At 38.1% G+C, this 23,902-nt stretch overlaps 1 protein-coding gene across 1 annotated transcript in view; it reads right to left on the reverse strand.

Annotated features, from left to right (window-relative positions):
• The window catches only part of ADSS (adenylosuccinate synthase), a 33,456-nt gene that overhangs the window by 3,408 nt on the left and 6,146 nt on the right, over positions 1-23,902 (reverse strand). The window contains exons 2-11 of the mRNA XM_014528240.1: positions 18,427-18,610; positions 17,345-17,413; positions 14,728-14,778; positions 11,249-11,315; positions 10,855-10,962; positions 8,567-8,648; positions 6,150-6,276; positions 4,506-4,660; positions 3,248-3,372; positions 1,607-1,704 (exon numbers count right to left, since the gene is read on the reverse strand). Of these exons, the coding sequence (XP_014383726.1) occupies positions 1,607-1,704; positions 3,248-3,372; positions 4,506-4,660; positions 6,150-6,276; positions 8,567-8,648; positions 10,855-10,962; positions 11,249-11,315; positions 14,728-14,778; positions 17,345-17,413; positions 18,427-18,610 (1,066 nt within the window). The remainder of the gene's footprint in view (positions 1-1,606; positions 1,705-3,247; positions 3,373-4,505; positions 4,661-6,149; positions 6,277-8,566; positions 8,649-10,854; positions 10,963-11,248; positions 11,316-14,727; positions 14,779-17,344; positions 17,414-18,426; positions 18,611-23,902) is intronic.

Genomic DNA, 23,902 nt, shown 5'->3' on the forward strand with positions numbered 1-23,902 from the left:
CTCTCTCCCAGACGTTGCTGCTCAGAGCACTTACGAACACACCACCCGCACGCAAATCTCTCTATCAAGTCTGTTTCCCACAGAATGCAATGTGTGAGGAAGAAGGCTCTAAAATGGGGTCCTGGAGCTGGAGCGTGGCCAGTTGCTGGCAGGGGGCCCATCAGTGGTGGCAGGCAGAGACGGGTAGTCTCTGGCATGTTGCAGTTATTAACTTTCATAGGAGGTGACTTGGGATGCCCTGCTGGGGCAGAGTACAGCGCTGGCAGGACCTGAAGCATTGAGAAATAAGCACATGGGAACAATGGATCAGATGGCTCTCGATGAACGCCAGTCATGAGCTGGAGAAAGACGATGAAAGATTCAGTCTTTCATCAGCTTCAGGCAAGTGAAAGGCAGGACCTCTCGGGCAGCAGACTGTAAAGAGAATCTCATCTCCTACAGCAGAGGGCAGGAAAGCTGAGGCTCAGGCTTGGGGCTCCGTCACACAGACAGAGTTCCAGAGAAAGGTGAGTTCTCCAACCCAGCAAACCTGCTGCAACAGGCCAGGGCCCTGTTTGGGGGAAAGTGGGACCCTGAGACTTTGGATGGGACACCTGAGCTGATGCATGGGGAAACCCTGAGTCCCTAGACTTGCTGGTGGCCTGCAGAATGGCCTACTACTTGGGCTCTTCACATAACTGCACTAACAAAGCATAAAACCAGGCTAAATAAGGTCCAGATGATCAGCCAGTAATTTAATTGTCCCCTAAAACAAGCAGCAATACTCTTCAAAGGAAGATCACAGAATCTGAGTCTCTCAAATATATTCAGACATAGAAACAGTGATTCAGAATCAAGGGAAAGAATAGCCAAGAGAAACGAAACTGTAGATGGCCCAGGGGTCAGACTAATAGACAATGACTTTACACGTTTCTAAGAACTTGCAGCTATCCTCAATTCCCACTGACTGGCCATTAGCAAGTCACAAAACCTACCAACCTACCAAGCTTCACTGAGCTAGTCAATATTCCTTCATTTGGCATATCCCCAGTCTCATAGGATGGCTAAACAAATTCACAGTTCCTACTTCCGGAAGCTGGAAACATTTCCAGAGCTTCCTGAGTAACTGAAGAAATCATTTAACTAAAGGAATGTCTGAAAAAACACATTTCCTCAAGTAGGAAGTCTCCCTACATCCATCCACTTTAGCCACAGATTAGAGGTTAGAGAAAATCATTTACGTGGCTTCAAGGACAAGGTGGGTTAATGTATTAAGGACCGGCCTATCCTGACAAGCAGGGCTCTTTTCTCCGACCCCACATTTCACAAGGGACGGAGGAATGCCTACATAGATTAAGAAAGGTGAGATTCAGGAACAGCATAGCTGGGCTCAGAAATAACATGTTTCTTTCTTCATTCCTATGTTTTATTTTGCTTGCAGCAATCCAGCACCCAAATGCATAGCAACTATGAAGCAAATGCCAATAATAAGTGAATATACTTGCACTGTTCACAAGGGCATAATAACCATGTGGCTATATATCATAAATTATACAGAAAAGCTTTATGAAATTGATCTAATATATTCACCTAAAAATATTCTTTATACACAGCCTAAAAAAAATACCTGGGAAATGAGGTATAATTTCACCATCTAACTTGTAAGCAACTCCAACTTTAATTTCTGTAAACGTGTCCAAAATATCCAATTTGGTAAGTGCCAACCTAATATTGGAAGAAAAGACAATGTTAAAACAGCAAATTCTTAAAGGCTGTAACATCTAACATGATGAGGGAGTAAAGGAAAATTCATACAAAGCTAAAAAGCTCCACCCAGCCAGCGTGACTCAGTGGTTGAGCGTCCACCCATGAACCAGAAGGTCAGGGTTTGATTCCCAGACAGGGCACATGCCTGGGTTGCAGGCTCAATCCTCAGTGTGGAAGAAATATGCAAGAGGCAGCCAATCAAATGATTCTTTCATCATTGATGTTTCTATCTCTCTCTTCCTCTCTGAAATTAACAAAAACATATATTTTTTTTAAAAGCTAAAAGCTCCAAAGCAATTTTGAAAACTGATTAGGAATTTGTTTTAAAGCATGATACAAATAAAACACAACAAGACAACATACTGATGAATTCTCCTCATAATAAAAAAATGACTTAATCTACTAGTAAGTTACTCTTCTAATAATGAAAATGGATTTTCGCTGATTGACCCACAACCTCTTGTTTAACTTTCTTATGATCAACACATATTTGTGGGCTGGCTGCCTGGGGTACGGAACACATTCTGTGGCCGTGGCACAGCAGAACTCTGTTCCACAGGGGTGACCACAAGATGCATGCATATGCACACCTATGCCAGCAACCCTCTCCTCACTCTGGGTACAGTCCCCTCCACCCTTCCGGTCAGATACTGTCAAAGGAGACTGAGGAAACACATCAAGGACTCCTCGTGATACATCAATATCCCCCCAAAAATGATTGGAAAACAGAGCTTTAAGGGGAAACTTGTGGAAATTAGATACAACACTAGTTTTGGGCAGGCAATACTATTATCTAGATGATTAAAAAGAAAAAAAGACACAGAGGAATAACGTGCCCAAGGTCACACAGCACAATGCACAGATCTGAGGTTTAAATCCAAAAGTCAGACGTCAATCAAGCCCATGGACAACAATCACTGTTGTATGTATGTCCTCCACTATGTATGTACTCCACCCTTCAACTCCTTATCTATCTGTCTACTCACCTACCCACCTGAACTTCCCTCTATACCAGTGATGGCGAACCTTTTGAGCTCGGCGTGTCAGCATTTTGAAAAACCCTAACTTAACTCTGGTGCCATATCACATATAGAAATTTTTTGATATTTGCAACCATAGTAAAACAAAGACTTATATTTTTGATATTTATTTTATATATTTAAATGTCATTTAACAAAGAAAAATCAACCAAAAAAATGAGTTCGAGTGTCACCTCTGACACACGTGTCATAGGTTCGCCATCACTGCTCTATACTCATACGCATGTAAGAGTATTATGATTCCTTCCTTCCAACCTTGGACGTCTAGGAAAATCACCTGGGGTTCCTCTCCTTGCTTCCCTTCTCCTATATGTTGGTCCATTTCTAACTTGAACTAAAATTTCAGAGAGAGAGAATTTTTTGTATTGGGGTACTGCCTCAAGTTTGCATTTCGAAAATTTAACCTGTGGTCATGAATTATCTTAGTATTTCCTGAAATAAATGTTTCTAAGAAAACTCACGCAGTAAATCCGTTAATCATATGAGCATATTTAAGCAAAACGAGGTCCAACCAGCCACATCTTCTTTTCCTTCCAGTAGTCACAACGAACTCTCCACCCCTTGTCTGTAATAATTCTCCAACTTCCTAGGGGACAGAAAATAGAACTTTATAATTAGGATACCAATGCTGTCGATCTAGAAAAATCTACTTAAGGTCATATAACAACAAGTTAGAGTCTCTTTGAGATAAATATCTTCCAGAAAATAACTAAGTTGAAGATAGAATTCTATAAAATAGAGATGATGGATTTTATGTGAAGGAGGCATTATTTGGAATAGATCCAATTTTGGCTTCATTTTTCACCTTATTTTAAAATCAATATTTTTTTATGATGTCATATAGATCACTTGCCAAAATTTAGGTTGATATATAAAAAGTATAAATGCTGCATATTAAAAACTAAGTTGTTATATTAAAACAAACAAGCCAATTGTCCGAAGAACAACTATAGCTTAATGATTTTCCTGAAAACCATAAGGCAAACTTGCATCTAATAAGTACTTGTTGATATCACAATACTCTTTTGAAGAGAATTAAGGTTGAAAACAAAGTTCAAAGATCTAACTTACACTTCCTACAACCTACTTTTCCCATCTCTGATCTATCTACTCCATAATTTACACTTTTCTGATTAAAGCCATCATGTCCTTACCTCTTATATTTTGACATTATTACAGTTATGTATTTAAAAAATTTTTGCTCTGTCATGTTTGATTCCCAGCCCTGTTTGTGTGGCCTGGGGCAAGTGACTTTAGTTCTCTGTGCCTCAGTTTCCTACTGTGTACAGTGGGGAAGGAGCTGTTGTGAGGATCCAAAGAGCTCATAGGTATAGGACACTTACACAGTGTCACCCCCATGCAAGTGTTGGCTATGAGCAGACAATGTCCAGAGATCACTGTCCTCACCCTTGTCTCCTAATGAGCTTTTGGTGAAAGACAGTTGTCATTTTTAACAACTTCTTCCGCCTCCACTATCTCAATGCCCTTCATAAACCCGCCTTCCTTCAGCCTTGCAATGACAATGACCTTTAAGTACCCTCTAATCCCTCCTTTTTTGCTGCCACTAACGAGAAATGTGTGCATACATTTTTTATAGTGTTGCTCTGATCAGTCTTGCAAATTAAGTGAAATGCATGGAAAATAAGAAGTCATTAAGGGAAAAAGCATGAATTTTTCTTTTAAAACTTTCAGATTAGATTCCCTGAGAAAGAGGCTTACGTTGTCTTGCTCTGTAGGAAAGGCGCCGATACCAACTCTAGTTGTGTAAGCTTTCACAACCCCATACACTTCTCCAACATTCTGAGGGGGCATACCCAATCCAGTACACACACCTCCAACTGTACAGTTTGAGGAGGTTACAAAAGGATAGGTTCCTAAAAATAGAAACAAATATTAAATATACACACATAGAGACAAATTATTTTAAAACAGAATTACTATGAAGATTCTGCACTGGATTATACTCTAGGTCTTTGACAGACTTGAATCTAAATGTAACCACCCTCCCCAAGCCTCAATGGTTTGTTCCTGATTCCTTCTGTCTGTGATGAGATAAAAGCATAGGTGGTCAGAGCTATGCCTGCAGCGCACACTGGAGTGGCTCTGTGATGCATGTGGTTGCTCAGCTCTGTAGGGTAGGTACTCACCTAATGGACTGCTAAATAATGTAATGCCAAAACCCTGGTGTTAATCTCCCATGCAGACTTATAATCGATGTACTTGAACACTCTCCTGTTAGTTTAAAACAAATTTATTTTACTCTCTTTATTAAATAGGGTACAGCGGCAACCTGCAGTGACAACGGTATGCTAAAAACTGCATGGTATTTTAGCATTTTCCTACCTTTTGATGTCTATTCCAGGAATAATCCCAGAAATGACAAGAGTAAGCTAAGAGTGGTATACCCCCACCCAAGATCCTCTTCACACTTAAAAATTATTCACTATGCTAATTAGACAATCTGTTTTCTTTCCAGATTGGCTAGGCATATATATTAGGGCATCAAAAATGCCAATCTAATGCCCGGCTGGCGTGGCTCAGTGGTTGAGTGTTGACCTATGAACCAGGAGGTCATGGTTCGATTCCTGGTCAGGGCACATGCCCGGGTTTCGGGCTCGACCTGGTGTGCAGGTGTGCAGGAGACAGCCAATCAATGATTCTCTCTCATCATTGATATCTTTCTCTCTCTCTTCCTCTCTGAAAATACATATCTACTACATAGAAATGCACTTTCTTTAACTGATTTACTTGGAGTCAAAAGCCAATGAAAGGTCAGTAAGAGCTGAGAACAATCAGATTTATCCTGAGCGATCATGTTTAGAAGGAAAGGCCAACAAACTAATAGGGCAATAGTTTGAAGATGGTAAGTGTTAACTTTTTGAATATAGAGAAAATGTTCTAAATCCACTCAGAACCCCATACCCAGGGAGTTAATTAAGCAGACTTCATAGACTTTAGAATTTAATAACAATGTATATTAGTCCCCGATATTGTTTTTAAAGCCTGAATTAAAGACAGAGATCCTTCCAAAGCATTCATCTGGTCATCTCACAGTCCTACGGAAGTGAGGTCTGGAATTGAACCATGAACCAAATAATAAAATCACAGTTTACAGAATTTCAAACCTACTGACCCAATTAATTTGCTTTTTCTAATAAATAACAAAACTTAATCTATGTATTGTGTTTTCCACAATAATCCTTAAAAAAAAAAATTAGTATAAGATGACAAACTTCCACCCCTCCTGAATATGTATACAAGCTAACAGCCTTGTTTTAAAACCCCTTCATGCTAACATGAATTATTTATATCTTAAGCACTTTAGGGCTCCGTCTAGCTCCCCCCAAGTCTTATCTCACTTACCAAAATCAATATCTAGAAGTGCTGCATTTGCACCTTCTACCAAGATTTTCTTTGGTGGTCCATGCAGGGCCTCATATAGAAAATACACTCCGTCTCTCACCATTGGTTTAATTCTTTCCATATAACCCTATATACCAAGACAAAAACCAATTTCAATGTATGCTAATAAGTTTACAATATAACCAATACGAGTAAAAATTCCTGGACTTGACGACAGTGGAAACTGACAAATGCCAAGTAGAAAGGGGCAGGTGATGGTGCCCACCCTACTGCAGCACTGGGGTTCCCGCTGGTCTCTCATGCTGATTCCCAGAGCCAGGAAAGAGACACTGGCTCAACAACAGCGGAGATACAATGACATTCACAGGTTAACCTCACTGCAAATAAGGTGACAGCCTTCCAAGTAGTCAAGTACTCACACTTCATAAACCAGCTTTCAAGAAAATGAAAAGAACTGAGTGTATTACATTACGATTTTATATTTTGTGAAATATTTAATAATTTATAAGCCATGTAACCCTGAGTTTTAAAACTTGCATCTCAAAATGTAATTCTCAAAATGTGGTGAGGGCCACCAGTGACACTGCCAAGCATGCAAACATCAATAATTGATTGCCAATGTTCTTCTTCCATTAGATTCCATTACAGGAAAATACCTCAGTGGCATTACTAGTAGACAACATCCAGTACTATTTTACACGTGAGCATTATAAAACTTTCTCAAAACATATTGAAGTTAATACTACTGCTTAATTTTAGAATTCCATTAAAAATATAATATAAACAAGAGTTGCCCCACTGCCTATGGTATAAGTATAACTGCAATAAAACCTAGTTTCAACGATGTTTAAATATTTCGCCAGACTAGTATGGAGATTCCAACTTCCATTCATGAATTCACCAAAGTGTGCTCTACCCACTGATGAAACCATGGTCCCCTCATGGCTCTAATCTCCAATCTCAAGCTTATTCCTGTTTTAGTCCCTTTTTTTATGCCTAAAATGACCAATCCATCATCACACCCCTTGTTCCTTAAAGACCTGGTTCAAGATATATTACCTATTAAGAACCTCTTGCCCTGACTGGTTTGGCTCAGTGGATAGAGCATTGTCCTGCGGACTGAAGGGTCCCAGGTTCGATTCCGGTCAAGGGCATGTACCTTGGTTGCAGGCACATCCCCAGTGGGAGGTGTGCAGGAGGCAGCTGATCAATGTTTCTCTCTCATCGATGTTTCTAACTCTCTATCTCTCTCCCTTCCTCTCTGTAAAAAATCAATAAAATATATTTTTAAAAAAAGAACCTCTTACCCAATTCTGTTTATTATTATTCATCTACTTTTCATTCACATGGAACATGTATAAAATAGAAATGAAAAGCCATATCCACACTTTAGTACATGAATATTTCCAAGTTGCCAATATACATTTAAAACAATTGTTGCATGGCAGAATGAAAAGAAAATGGCAATCTATTCTAAGCAACCATCAATACACTGAAATCCAATTTAGATTGTCCTTGAAGGTCTTATATTTTTTAGGACTTTAGTAAGGGGAGAGACCTAAGGTCTGCAACCGTTTTAGAATGGCACATGAGGTTGGCAAGCTTCTATTCAGTTCTGGAATGGATATTTATACTTATTTATAGAAGAGAAGGAATAACAATTAGATACACGGGAAGCAGCTTGAAATTCACCAAAAATTGTGGAGGAATGGAGGGTGGAGCAGATAGGAGACTTGACTACTGACTAATTCAGGCATCACGGACAACTAATAGCTGCCAACTGGGCCTAATCTTTGGCCAATTACCTTATTTGTCCCTGAAGAGATTGTCCTGTCCGTATCACTTCTAAATGAGCTGGTTAGCTTTCAGAGCTGTCTCACTTGTCCCTTTGTTCATTAGCCTCCACATTGCTATGAGTGATTTTATATAATATAAATCTACTCTTTATTCAGCACAAAATTATTCAGTAGTTTTTCATTATCTCCAGAATAAAAGCTTATCTCCCGCTTAAGTCCTTGGCCAAAGCCACATAAGATCAATATAAGACCTACGATTTGGTCCCTACTTGTCTAACTTTATTTTCAGGTAGTTTACTGCTGTTCCCTGTTCCCCACTCAATATTTCGTTTCATGTCATATGAAGTTATTCAAACACACCATTCCTTTTAGGCCTAAATGCTCTTAGATTTAAAGAGGGCAAACACTTTTGCTTTCCCAGTTCTTATCTATAATACTTCACACATACCTGTGTGGCACTTATCATACTATAAACTATTTTATGTATAACTTCTAAGTCTCCATATATTCTTCATCCGTATATTCCAATTCCTAACACAAAGCCTGAATGAGTGAAAGCTCCAGATGCCAATTTGGCAAACAATTTTTAAAAAGGACATTAAAAAGGTCAGAAAGCATTACCTTGAGTTTTTGTAATTCACCTTCGATGTCTATTTCCAAAGTGGGGTATATAGATTTGTACTGGTTTGCCAGAACTTTGAACCTGAGAAATACAGACAAATCAAGACATTAGCTCTCTTTCAAATAGTCTGAGTAATATCATTTTATTCAAAGGGTTTCTGTCAATGAGTGATCTAACAAATTAACCCCCAAAATGAAGTTACATTCTGAAAAATAAAGTCTAATAAAGGAGATTAGTCATATGAATAAGTGACACACTCAAAATATTTTTTACTCAAGTTTAGGTATATATGTAGGGGGAAAATAACTGAAATCTGTAACTATAACACTTATATCTGAATTAATTATATTATACTGTGTATAAAACAAAAGGGATAGCCCAGCCAGTGTGGCTGAGCGGTTCAGCATTGACCTATGAATCAGGAGGTCAAGGTTCGATTCCTGGTCAGGGCACACGCCCAGGTTGTAGGTTCAATACCCAATGGGGGGCATGCATGAGGCAGCCAATCAATGTTTCTCTCTCATCACTGATGTTTCTATCTTTCTCTCCCTCTCTGAAATCAATAAAAATATATTTTAAAAGTAAATAAATAAATAAAATAAAACAAAAGGGATGGTCTACATGATGCTTTTAAAAGAGATGGAGGTCCTTTGCCCATTTTTTGATTGGATTGTTTATCTTCCTTTTGTTAAGTTGTATGAATTCCCTATAAATGTTGGAGATTAAACCCTTATCGGTGATAACATTGGCAAATATGTTCTCCCATGCAGTGGGCTTTCTTGTTGTTTTGTTGATGGTTTCTTTTGCTGTGCAGAAGCTTTTTATTTTGATGTAGTCCCATTTGTTTATTTTCTCTTTAGTTTCCAATGCCCTAGGAGCTGTATTGGTGAAGAAATTGCTTCGGCATATGTCTGAGATTTTGTTGCCTTTGGATTCTTCTAGTATTTTTATGTTTTCCCGTCGAATATACACTTTTCAAAAAAGGACATTCAGAAAGCCAAGAGACATATGAAAACATGCTCAAAGTCACTAATCATCCGAGAAATGCAAATCAAAACAACAATGAGGTACCATCTCACACCTGTCAGAATGGCTATCATCAACAAATCAACAAACGACAAGTGCTGGCAAGGATGTGGAGAAAAAGGAACACTTGTGCACTGCTGGTGGGAATGCAGACTGGTGCAGCCACTATGGAAGACAGTATGGAGTTTCCTCAAAAAACTAAAAATGGAACTCCCATTTGACCCCGTGATCCCACTTCTAGGACTATATCCCAAGAAACCAGAAACAGCAATCAGAAAGGATATATGCACCCATATGTTCATAGCAGCACAATTCACCATAGCTAAGATCTGGAAACAGCCTAAGTGCCCATCAGTAGATGAATGTATTAGAAAACTGTGGTACATCTACACGATGGAATACTATGCTGCTGTAAAAAAGAAGGAACTCTTACCATTTGCAACGGCATGGATGGAGCTGGAGAGCATTATGCTAAGTGAAATAAGCCAGTCAATGAAGGAAAAATACCACATGATCTCACTCATTTATGGATAATAAAGACCATTATAAACTTATGAACAAAAAGAGATACAGAGGCAGAGCAACCTCGAACAGACTGTCAAACTACAGCGGGAAGGCAGGGGAAGGTTGGGGGGCGGGGCGGTAAGAGACCAACCGAAGGACTTGTATGCATGCATATAAGCATAACCAAGGGACATAAGACACTGGGGGGTAGGGAAGGCCAGGGGATTGTCAAGGGTGGGGAAAAAAGGAGACATATGTAATACTCTTTGTAATACTTTAAGCAATGAAACAATTAAAAAAATAAAATAAAATCATATTTCATTCATAAAAAAAAAATAAAAGAGATGGAGGCAGACGTTATCAATCAGCCTCTAATATCCCCAGTGGAGGTGCACTGACAGTGCGGACAAACCACTGACTGGAAATGGATAGAATCCATGATGCCTTTGATGTCACCTGTCATTAAATGCAACCAACTAACCCCCCATCATGGAGTCACCATCTGGCTTTCCTTAAACATAATTTTGGTTTTGTCTTCTTGGGAGCGCTGCTATGATATCATCATGTTACTTTTCATAAAGTTAATCTGGCATTAAGGACCAATTAAAATGCAATAAAAATAACTTTAATATTCTAAATAAAACAAACATGCCAACCACTATTCAAGGAGAATACTGATTTTACTAGTCTGCAATCTGAGTTTTAAAAATTCCAAAATTCCATTTGCTCTTTCCATTGTGAAACACAAGTTAGTTACCTCTCAGAGAAGCCATCGAAATCGGAAACCAGATCGCACATCCTGAGTCCACTCCGAGCAGCTTTGGAAGAATAAACTGGGCCGATGCCCTTTTTTGTGGTACCCAAACTTAAAAATAAACCAAAACAAGCGTTAAGTTAGACAAGATGCCATTCTTGTGGCCAGACGGACTGTTTTCTGTTTATGCTGTTTCCTGTAAGTTTCTTTTCACAACCCTATTGATTTTCTCTGAAATCTAAACTAGCTATTTTAATACCTATTTTTCTTCAACCTACATTTGTATTATATAAAAGCTTAAAGGGAACCTGCACGGTTGGCCTAGAACTTAAGCATTAGGGTGTGGATATGCTTCAACTGCACCAAAAACAAGAAACAAAGAAAAAAAACCCCATACTTCTTTCCTGCTTGTTCTTGTCTCTGCTGTTCCTGGATGCCATCGGCTGCTTGATGAAAATCAAACACTGCAGGGAAACAAAGCAAGAGCAGTTTTGTTGAAACAAAGATGATACCGGAAAGCAAACCATGTTGTATTTTAAATGACCGAAGCTATAAATCCCTTCAGTTGGACTTCAGTATGAGAAATTAGTACATTTTAAGAAGCAACAATAATGGTGAGAATAAAGGTTCCAATGCCAACTGGTATGTTAACATAAAAATAGGTCTGATCGTCCATTCCTATTTATTGCAATCTATACGATTTTAAAAATGAAGAGGGTAATTTTGGAACACCTACCCAACAATTCTATGAAGCTCAGTTTACTAAGATATCTTCTTTTCTTCAAGTTCTGGACTCCAGAAATCTAGGGATTATTTTAACATCTCCCTCTCCCTCACTAGTCCCAATCCTCCCTCATCTTTCACCGAAACTGTGGCCTCCTAGTGAGTGTGCCTACTTCCTCTTGGACACCTCTAATTCATAATTTTTATGTAACCAAAGCCAGCTTTCCAAGACACAAATATAATGTCACCATTCCTTTGCCTTAAAAAGTCAATGGCTTTCTATTGCTGAAAAAATGATATATCTGATAAAGGATTAACATCTAAAATATATAAAGAATAAAAATTTTTAAAAAGCAAATAAAACAAACAAAATACATAAAGAACTCCTACAGCTCAACAGCAGAAAAATAAACAATCTGATGAAAAACTGGGCAGAAGACCTGAACAGGCATTTCTCCAAAGAAGACATACAAGTGGCCAATAGACATATGAAAAGATGTTTAGCATCACCAATCATCAGAAAAATGCAAATCAGGCCACATGAGCTATCACTTCACACCTGTTAGAAGGACTATCATCAAAAAGACAACAAATACCAAGTGCTGGTGAAGATGTGGAGATAAGGAGACCTGCCCAGCTGGAGGAGTGTAAATTGGTGCAGCCACTATGGAAAACAGTACAAAGGTTCCTCAAAAAACTAAACACAGAACTACCATATGACCCAGCAATTCCACTTCTGGGCATTTATCTGAAAAAAATCCAAAATGCTAATCCAAAATGATATATGCATCCTTATGTTCATTGCAGCATTATTTACAACAGCCAAGATAGAGAAGCAACCTAGGTGCCTATCAACAGATGAATGGATAAAGAAGATGGGGTGTATGTATACAATGGAATATTATTCAGCCATAAAAAAAGAATAAAATCTTACCAACTACGACAACATGAATGGACCTAGAGTGTATTATTCTAAGTGAAATAAGTCAGGCAGAGAAAGACAAATATCATATGATTGCATTTATATGTGGAATCCGAAGGTCAAAACAAGCAAGCAAGCAAAACAAAACAGAAAGAAGCTCATATACAGAGACCAAACTGATGGTTGCCAGAGAAATTAGGTGAAAAGGTAAAGGAGATTAGGAGGTGCAAATTTCCAGTTATAAAAGTAAGTCACAGGGATGTACTGTATTGAGAATATAGTCAACAATATTGTAATAACTGTACGGTGATAGAGAGTTATTAGATTAGTCATGGTGATCACTTCATAAGTTATAAAGATGCTGAATCACTATGTGTACACCTGAACCAATATAATATTGTATGCCAGCTATACTTTAATAAAAAAATTTACAAAACAAAAAAATAAAGTGTGCAATAATTTATTTATTTTTAATATAGTTTTATTGATTTCAGAGAGGAAGGAAGAGGGAGAAGGAGAGAGAGATAGAAACATCAATGATGAGAGAGAATCATTGATGGCTGCTTCCTGCATGCCCCGCACTGGGGATCGAGCACACAACCCGGGCACGTGCCCTGACTGGGAATTGAGCCATCACCTCCTGGTTCATAAGTCGATGTTCAATCACTAAGCCACAGCAGACAGGCTAAAATAACACATTTTAAAGCATACATATACAGGGTGGGGCAAACATAGGTTTACAGTTGTGAGTAAATGAAACACAGTTTATTCTTGTATTATCATCAATTATTGTATTATTTTTCCATACGGACAACTGTAAACCTATATTTGCCCCACCCTGTATTATTACACATATTATTACTAACATCTAACTTTCCTCCTCTACCAGAAAACCTTTCCTTTAAGGACATAAATTTATAAAAAAGAAAAAACCATTACTAAAGAAATATAATAAAAATATAACATTAATTCGCATTTAAACCACACTACTTTCCAGTTATTCTGGTCCTTTGGTCCGTTTGCACCACTATTTTCTTTGTTTTTTGTAGTCAAAGTGGTTAAGTAACTTGCTGAGCCACTATGCTATACCCAAGGATGCAAACTGTCATGCTATATGTAAAAACCATGAAGCGGAAAGAAGTTAACGAGGATGTAACAGAATATTCATGGTATCAGAATACGTACAAGGTAATAATTAGTGAGTGTAAGCAGATAAAAACAGTATAAAAGCAGTGAACAAAAATACATTTTTCACTACCTAAGAGACTGTCAGTATAAAAAAATATTAATAACACTACATTGCTTTCTATATTAAAGCACTATAGTGATAATATATGAAAATATAAAACGAAATTACTAAGATAAGCTAATAACCAAAAGAATATGTTTTATATAGGTGACAGCTGAGAGTATGATTTTTTTTAAGACCAGAAGCTTACAATAGCCAACAAAAATGACAGATTTACAGCTTCATTGCTTCCGCCCAAAAGGGTTTTAATTTGTTTTCTTGGCTGTACCTTAAGAACTTGGATGGGGCTGCCTCTTAAATGAAGGTCAATGTCAAAACTAGAGCAGCAACTGCCTCAGGAGAACTACATATTTAGGTAGAATTTAAGAATTCGATCACTCATATAAGTTTCTTATATGGATTATAGTTCTTCTTTCTCTTTCCTGGGTATTGTCTCTTAATTGTGTCACCATTAATAAACAATTCTATCACTTCAGCAATAGGATGATAGGGAAACAAAACTCAAATTTATTGGTGGTGGCTGAATTAATTTTAGAATCCAGTTTGCTCTAAGTAATAAAAGAGAAGGCTAGTCTGAATAAAGGCTGAATCATTTAAAAAGCAGCATTATTACATTTGAGACACAGAGTCACTTGATTTGCCAGATGGTAGACCTACTTTTACATGAGTATTAATGTGTGGAAATAAATGCTCTCTGTATTTTGATATGCCTTATTTTTTAGTAGAATTAGAGAGTCTCATGAAATATTGCTTATACTATTCATTTGACTAGCTAATTCTTCCTTCAGAAGTGGGTAAATTTTAGCCTAGCCCTTATAAAAAACAAAAAAGAAGAAAAAATTCATAAGACTTTATGTATTTGGAACCCAATTATTGCAATCCACCCAACTGAAGACAAAGTTGGTTACAGAATGCTTTGGTGTGATAAGTTTCTGGGAAAACGATAGTTAAAAATAAATGCATAGGCTTACGTCCCCCTTACCAATATGCGCTCTGTCAGATATGATAAGCCTTTTTTCCCAGCCTTCCAGACCTAGAAGGAAGGGAGAAAATACATTTAATGGAACATTTTGTATAATAATTCTTTCATCTTAATTTCTTTAGAAACAGTGTTTAAAAGTGTTTTTCACTGAAGTAATCACTTTCATAGTTTTTCTTCTGCATAGGAAACATGTTTTAACGAGAATTTTCTCACCTGTCATTCATTACATATACAAACTCATTCACACATTCTTTCTAAATGTTTTGCTCATAGAAGCTCCAAACACAGCCAGCTCTATCCACATAAAACACTTCTAGGAACCCAAACAGCAAATGGTAAAAAATGACATTTTTGTAGGAGTTGGGGGGAAGAGGAGTTAGCTGTAGAGCGGGGGGAGAATTGAGTAAAGGGAGTTGCTAATCTTGGGGATGGCACCCTTTCCCAAGACAATTATAAAAAATGTGATTAAATAAAATAGTAAAATGTTCTCACTAATTCCTTCAAAGTATTACCAATTACTCCACTTAGTACACCGAACTGTAAATATATATCTCCCCATTTAACGGTGAATGCCTGCGAGCAGGGGCCATGAGGTTTCGTAACATGGGCCAGTCATCCAATAAATGTTCAAAAAAATTGTTGAATGAGTAGGTAAATAAATGTTTTTTAATATTTTTGTTTCAGAGAGGAAGGAAAAGGGAGAGATAGAAACATTAAGATGAGAGAGAACCATTGATAGATTGCCTCCTGCATGCCCCAAACTGGGGATCAAGCCTACAACCGAGGCATGTGCCCTGACCAGGAATCAAACCGTGACCTCCTGGTTCATAGTGACACTCAACCACTGAGCCACATTGGCTGGGCAATAAATATATTTTTTAAAGACAGTACACCTTTGTAGGCTATATACGTTTTAAGAATAAGCCACCATACTCCAAACATTTTCAAAACTCATGTTAGATATTAAAAATTGTTCATTCTGGCCCTAACCGGTTTGGCTCAGTGGATGGAGCGTCGGCCTGCGGACTGAAAGGTCCCAGGTTCGATTCCGGCCAAGGGCATGTACCTTGGTTGCGGGCACATCCCAGGTGGAGGGTGTGCAGGAGACAGCTGATCGATGTTTCTCTCTCATTGATGTTTCTAACTCTCTATCCCTCTCCCTTCCTCTCTGTGAAAAATCAATAAAATATATATAAAAAAATTATTTAAAAAAATGTTCATTTTGATAATATCTAAGGATTTATTTTCAAATTATTCCTTATAGATTAGAGAGAAGGGCTTCTTGATAATGTGCTATAAGCCAGAATAGGAAACCTTCCCTTCTACAGCTGGTTTTGACCTGAAAACATGCACTCTGAAGTTAGTTTAAGGAGTATTACAAAACATATATTACAAAGAAACTCAGAGCAGTGGATTCAGCTGGATTAGACAGGCCAATGGGAAAAGAAAGTAGGGCGAAGCTTTCAGAGGACGGAGGAAAGCAGAGCGCAGCAGGGGAACCTCAGGCTGACCAATGAAAGAGCTGGCCCCAATACAGAGGCCAGAACCGCAGGGAGGGCAACAGAGACGGCAGAGACGGGGATCTGTGAAGCCAGACGAGTTGTCTGAAACACTGGAGGACAGATTGCTACTTTTAAAGCTGAACAATGAACTTGAATGATGTAATAGAACTGGGTATTTTAAATTCGAGCTAAGCTAAAGAGAAACTCACTAATGATTTCCCCCAATTGTATATTATTTGCATTGCCAAGTTCCTCAAACCCTAGAAGGTAGCCAAGTTGACTTCCAAAAATCCAAAAGGGATTAGGAAAGACAGGAAATCAAGATGTTTTTAAGGAGATGGACAGATCCATAGCACAGAGGAGCATTTCTCTCATTTGGAAGGAGGGACCTCACAATCATCCTTTATCCCTGGGTTGTGGCAACCAAGGAGCTAAAGTCTAGGAAACAAGACTGGCAGTGTGCACAGTGGCTTCGGTGGCTCCCTCACTGCCCTACGCTCATTTTTGGTTTGGGCAGAAGGATATGTTAACCTGAGTATAAACGACAAGATGAACTCATAGATTTCCTAGAGTTTTGCCAACAAGATACAGTAAGTAATTTTAGCTCCCTAAAGATAAAGTTTAATTTGTAAAATAACCAAGACTTACACAATGACCTTATTATGTTTGTCATTTGTTTAAACACGGATTAGAATTGATAAAATTTAACGACGGAGATTAAACAACTTGTCCTCAATAACCTGCAACTTTAAAGTATAAGACAAAAATGTTAAGTGCCTGGCTTAGCCGGGATGGCTCAGCGGTTGAGCATTGACCTATGAACCAGGATATCATGGTTCAATTCCTGGTCAGGCCATATGCCCAGGTTGCAGTCTCAAGCCCCAGAGTGGGGTGTGCAAGAGGAAGCCAATCAGTGGTTCTCTCTCATCACAGATGTTTCTATCTCTCCTATCTCTCTCTCCCTTCCTCTCTGAAATCAATAAAAATATAGGTTAACAATATAAAAAATATAAAATAAATAAATGTTAAGTGGCTGGCATGAGATCCGAATAAAACTTTACCAAAAATAATAATAATAACTGGTTACCAAGCAAAGCAGACTCATTCTTTCATACCTTTTCCTTTTTTAACATTTTTTTCTGCTTCCTCAAATAATCCCGGTAGATGAATTACCACACCATTTCCTAAAGAAAAATAAACAAATTAATTCCAACCTTAAACATCTATACTTTATTAATATAGACATACATATGATATTAAAATATAGACATCTACAATTACCCTTTATCTAGAACATAGGAGATTGAGGTACTTGAATTTACAGGACATTCTGATTTACCAAAGTGATATCACAGAAAGGATTCCAAGTTTTAGGCAGTAGTATAATGTAAATAAACAAAAGAACATAAACACAGAATTAAAAAACACTAAAATTACACCCAATATAATTTAAAATTTCTTTGAAACAAAGTGAAACTGTTATTTTGAAAAAAACTAGTTATGTAGCGTTAGGCAAATTAAACCAGGTCACAGTAGACTCTAGATCAATGTCTTTCAAATTGGGAATCACACTATTACTGTTAAAATCAATTTAGTGGGTTGTAACTAGCATTTTAAAAAATAAAAAACTAGAACAGAACATATCAGCTTACACTATATGTTCTAAGGCAGGGGTCCTCAAACTTTTTAAACAGGGGGCCAGTTCACTGTCCCTAAGACCGTTGGAGGGCCGGACTATAGTTTAAAAAAAACTATGGACAAATTCCTATGCACACTGCACATATCTTATTTTGAAAAAAAACAAAGCGGGAACAAATACAATATTTGTATTTGCATGTGGCCTGTGGGCCGTAGTTTGAGGACCCCTGCTCTAAGGGCTCAGAATCAATTTATAAAACATAGACTTGTTTGCCTTATTGTGTCATGTTTGAAAAACTGATCTGATGACCTAATAGTTCTTTATAGAATTAAGATTACCAATGAATACAGTTAAACGCAAAGCAATCATTCCAAAAAGTATTAGTGCTAAAAGATCTAAAAGGAATTGTAAAATAGCCAAAGTTAGGTATATTCCAGAAGGTACCAAGGTCAAGATTAATCATTTGATTAGTGAAGGATGAAATCAGTTTGATAATGAAAAATGAACACTATTAGGAATTAGGGGGGAAAATTCTCAAGGGATTCATTCTATACTTACCAATGAATGCAGTAACATTTGGATTAATTATTCCACTGGGTAAAAGATGAAAATCATACTCCACGGAATCTACAACAACTGTGTGGCCGGCATTATTTCCTCCCTGAAATATATAATGGGAAATGGAACCTGACAATAAATATGACAAGTAATATATCTCCTTCCAAAGGAAATTAATGATTTCCTGCTAAAATGTCACTATCACTTAAGGAAACCCAAGCATTTGTCACAAACACTAATTCTTTGGAGGATTTATAATAGTTTCGCTCTCCTCTCTCCATTCCTCACTCCTGAAAACTGGAGAATTCAGGTTTCTGGAAGATGGGAAGACATGCCCTCTAAAAAGACCAAAAAAAAAAATAAAAAAAAAAAACAAGTGAAAAGACCACAGGGGACAATTCGTTTTTATTGTTTTGGGCACTCTCTATGTAGGACACGTAGTAATCTAATTAATTATCCATGGTATTCCAAAATAAAAATCCCTAAAATAGAAAAGAGTAATCCCTCCAGTTAGCCTAACTTGATGTAAATATTCATATAACTCCCATGGTTCTAAGAGTGTCAAGCAACTTCGTGACCTGACATTTGTATTCTTACATGGGCGTATCAACTAGCAAATCTCCAAGTAACTACCTCAAATATTGGCTATCCTGAGACTCAAACTTTTAAATGTATAAATCAGTCTTGTGAGTTTAGTTAGGAACAGATCCCCGGGATCTACTCATCTCTGGATAACGTAATACACTGGGTCAAAGGTCAAAGACCCTCTAAAGCTGGGAATCATACTGCCGACCCAGGGTGAAACTTCCCCTCTGTGAAGCTCAAGCCTAAACAATTAAAGCACAATTTGAAGTCAAATGATAAAAATTAGGCACAAAGCAGACAATAGTAAGTGACCAGATAAATTTTCTAATTTCTAAGTTTAAAAAGAATGGGAGAAAACACAAATCAATTAATTATTGCTTTAAATTTCTATACAATTTTTTTTAATTTTAAAGTAAACCACATACTAGGAATATGTTCGCAACAAAAAGTTTGACATTTTCGTGGGACATTTTTAAAAATACCTATCAAAACAGTACCTCCGGAGAATGACTAGTCTAACTTGACAATTTTTGCCAAAATGCATGTTATTTACATTTTACTAAATCATTACCAATCATGAATTCAGAAAAATAGTCCTTCAAAAAAAGCAAAAGCCTATTTACACACTGTTTTACTGTACAAAGCAAAGAATCTCTGTTTGAAGGCTACTGTGTGTCATGTATGTTTAAAAATAAACAAATGACTTGACAGTGGTGACCTATAGTCTACAAGATGACAGGTGGGTGGCAAGACACAGGAAGACAGAAGCAGGCGTGTTAAGCAATACCTCCCTCACTGGATACCACCAAGGGCGCAGGTGAATACTTCTTACTATTTATTTTTAACAGAAAACATCTGCATAAGGTACAAAGGCACAGAGATGCGCAGTATTCCACCCCGACCCTGTCCTGGTTCCGTGGACAAGGCAACCAGGTACCACAGGTTTTGTGTCCTCCCAGAGGTAATTTTGCATATACAGTGGGGCCTTGACTTATGAGTTTAATTCGTTCCGAGACCAAGCTCGTTAACTCAAATTACTCTATCAACTCAATGCAAAAAATCGGGCCGGCCGAGAGACAGCTGGTATCTCAAAAAACTCATTAGTCGGGACACTCGTAAGTCAAGGCCCCACTGTACAAACATATTTATATACTACAGGCCAGGTACACAAAATGCGTGCACGGGTAGGGTCCCTACGCTTGGCTGGCAATCAAGACTGATCAGGTTCCCCGCCTCCCCGCCTCCTCCTTCCCTCGCTCCCCTCCCCGCCTCCTTCCCTCGCTCCCTCAGCACCCCCCTGCTGCCACTGGTCACCCGCCATGTTCTGTGCCGCCCCCTGGTGGTCAGCACACATCACAGCGAGCTATTGAACTCCCATTCTCCTGGTCAAACTCCTAAGGGAACATTTTGCATATTAGCCTTTTATATATATAGAAGAAGATTGTTTTATTCCATGTTTACAAATGTGAGCAAACTATATACACCTGGGCGGCTTGCTTTTTTTTTTAGAGCAATCTTAGAGCTAATTCCATAACTTTGCAAACAGAACTGTCACATTCTTTTAACAGCTGCACTGTACCGTATTCCTTTTTATAGGGACACATAATTCATTAAATTTGTCTCATAACAGAGACATTCAGGTTGTTTGCAATCTTTTGTCATTTTGAATAATGTTATAATACACTTCCCAGTATATACTTTATTATTTCACACTTGTGTAAGTTTATCACCAATACTGATAGAAGACTCCTAAAACATGTATTACATGCCAAAAGGACATATTGGTCTGTTCAATTTTTCTTTAGTGCCCAGAAAAATGCTAATTTGCTATTACAATTATTTAATCCAAATTAGTATAAATCACTAAATTTAATAAATGCTTACTAAATTATTATAAAGTATTAGTAACTTTGAGACAATCAATGAAACATTATTATTTAAATTAAAACTAGCTTTTAAAAAAATCTATCATTTGCTTAATATAAAAAACAAACTACTCTGTACTTTTTGGAGTAGACCTTAAAAGTAAGCCTACTAATTTACACAAATCATTTTTACAGATATTAATACAATCATTTGGTGAAACAGTGACTAACTCGGAAGTACACAGTGGTCTTGTTGCATAACCAAAACCTACTCTCTGAGGTAATATTTTACAAAAACAGGCAGTACTGATGGCAACAACCATAATGGAGAGATGATGGCTGAAATGTGTGCGTGTTTGAGGCAGGAGGTTGGGATTGGTGTGACAGATGACTTTACGGGGATACGCTGGTTTAATTCTTTAAGTTCTCCCAAATTGACAGGTGGTGGTTTAGGCTGGAAAAGTTCAGCTGTACAAGGCTTGAAATCACATTTTAATTAACAGCTTGCTCACTCAAACATTAACCAACAGTTTTCAATAACCCATGTCTTATTAAGGATAACTATGGAGTCTTAATCTCATTTAAATTCTGCTTAAGTATGAAAATATGGTTACATTTACCCCAGATTATCCTAGTAAGGAGCTAGGGGAGAAAGTGTCAGGCTTGTCAGATAAGTCTCCGTGGTCACAGAGCCCTATGGGGACGGTGGGTGTGGTAGCTTCTAACCATGAGGCACAGGCTGTGCAGAAAGGGTGCTCAGCGGAGCTGAGTGTGAGCTGCTCACAGGAGCTTCCTGACCAGGGAATCTACATATATTAGCAGGTAGCAAGCGGTGTGAGCTGCTCACAGGAGCTCCTGACAAGGTATCTGCATAGGAGCTGAGTGTGAGTTACTTACAAGGAGCTGCTGACCAGGGAATCTACATATATTAGCAGGTAGCAAGCCCACCAAGAATTACAAGGGCAGGTGCTCTGAACTGCATGTACATTCCCACATTTGTGATGGAACTGCTTCTCACACAGGCAGCTCTATGTAGTGTGCACCGGCATATGTAGCAAGGATACATTCATTTAATCATGTCTAACAATTCTCCTTAGTTAGCACTGGGAGGCCACACAGTACTATATAAATGATGGGAGATGAGTATTTTTTGTTCTGTTTTTAACAGAGATGCACTATTCCTTACGCATTCCAAAATTTCCCCAAGCCAAACTTGGTAAATCAACCCCCAGATATAGTATTCATCATATATATTCATATTAATAGTTACTTGTAACTATCTCTTGCTGCTTTGCTAAATTCCCAAAGCACTAAGAACCCAGTCCCTCATGTAGCATTTAACAAACACTTCTTAATCAAAGCTGTGTTTTCCATTATTTAACCAAATTTTAAAAACAACACAGAAAATGTTCAGTTAACTGTTAAACAAAGAAGGGCCTCAATGGCTCTGAGGTTCAGTCCCCCTTCTTCCCACCCTTACTCTTTGCGAATCACCCCTCTGGCCGAGCCATTAGATCCAGCAGGGAAACCCCAGCCTGGGCCAATCCAGCTCCGCTCTCTTGGGCACTGAATTTTGAATAGAGAAGAAGGCACTTAGGAGTTAGAGACGCCAGTCACCTAAGGGCACATCCTAAAGAGAACGGCCTCCAGTTCCAACTGTTGACCCCAGAGCTGCCTTTGTCTGGGGCGACTCTGAGGCTGGGCCATCCTGCTCTTCTTTCAAACAAACCATTTTGCTTAAGACCAGCTCTTTCCATTGTTTGCAAACAAAAAATCCAAATGATTGACAAAACAAACTCATTTCGACAGAGTATGCAGACAGCTGGCTCTTTAAGTTCACATCTTTCACTAAAGATAATACATATAAAAATGATTAACTTCTAAACTTGAATATTTATGCTGTCCAGAACAAGACTCCTGGTACTGCGGAACACAGGGATGATTTCTGTACTGTTGCCAGCCTTCCCAGGCATGCTTTTGCTGCCCTATTAGATTTGAAGCTTACAGACGTCAGAAGTGTTTTTGAAATTATTTTTCATGGCTCCAAAGAACCAGAGGCTGTCAAGTCCAACTGTGGAACAGAAGTTTAGAACCAGAAGTGTTGTTATGTGTAGGTTTCTAACTAAGAAGCTCCAAAGGTCCAGGGGAGATTAAAAAAAAAGAAGAAGAATGGTTTGGAAGGGAATAAAATAACCTTAGTCTGCAAAAGTGCCTCCTAATCCTTAACTCCGTTTGCTATTAGGTCTTTCTCGTCCCAAAATCACTCCCCAACTCACTTCCGGCCCTAATGTGTTATGAGCCTGAAACAATGGTCTCTTTGCAGCAACAGTGGAGAGGCCCCATGTCCAGGGGGAACACTCATGCCCACAGCCCAGAGGCACTTCTCAGGCCTCGAAAACAGTCAGCGTGTCTTCTCTTTTCCTTTCGCTCTGGATACAGGGGCACTGTGCTGGAATCAGGCCGCTCAAAGTGAACATCAGTCAATAAGTCCATGTTAGCCTGGTACTGGCATCAAAACAGATCAATGAAACAGAATAGAGAGCCCAGAAATAAACCCACGTCTATATGGTCAATTAATATTTGACAAATGAGGCAAGAACATGCAATGAAGTAAAGACACTCGTCAATAAATGGTGCTGGGAATATTGGACAGATGCATGCAAAAACAACCGAAACTAGACTACCTCCTTACACCAATATACAGAATAAGCTCAGAATGGATTAAAGACTTAAATGTAAGACTCAAAACCATAAAACTACTAGAAGAAAACTTAGGTAGTAAAATCTCTGACATTTCTCTTAATGATATTTTTTCTGATATATCTCCTCAGGCAAAGGAAACGAAATAAAAATAAATGGGATCAAACTAAAACGTTTTTGCACAGCAAAGGAAACCATTGGCAAATGAAAAGAAAACCTACAAAATAGGAGAGTACATTTGCCAATGATACATCTAATAAAGAGGTTAGTTAATATCAAAAATTTAAAAAGAACTCATACTACTCAACACAAAAACAATCCAATTT

The sequence above is a fragment of the Myotis brandtii genome, unplaced genomic scaffold (assembly GCF_000412655.1).
Source record: "Myotis brandtii unplaced genomic scaffold, ASM41265v1 scaffold627, whole genome shotgun sequence".
NCBI lineage: Eukaryota > Metazoa > Chordata > Mammalia > Chiroptera > Vespertilionidae > Myotis > Myotis brandtii.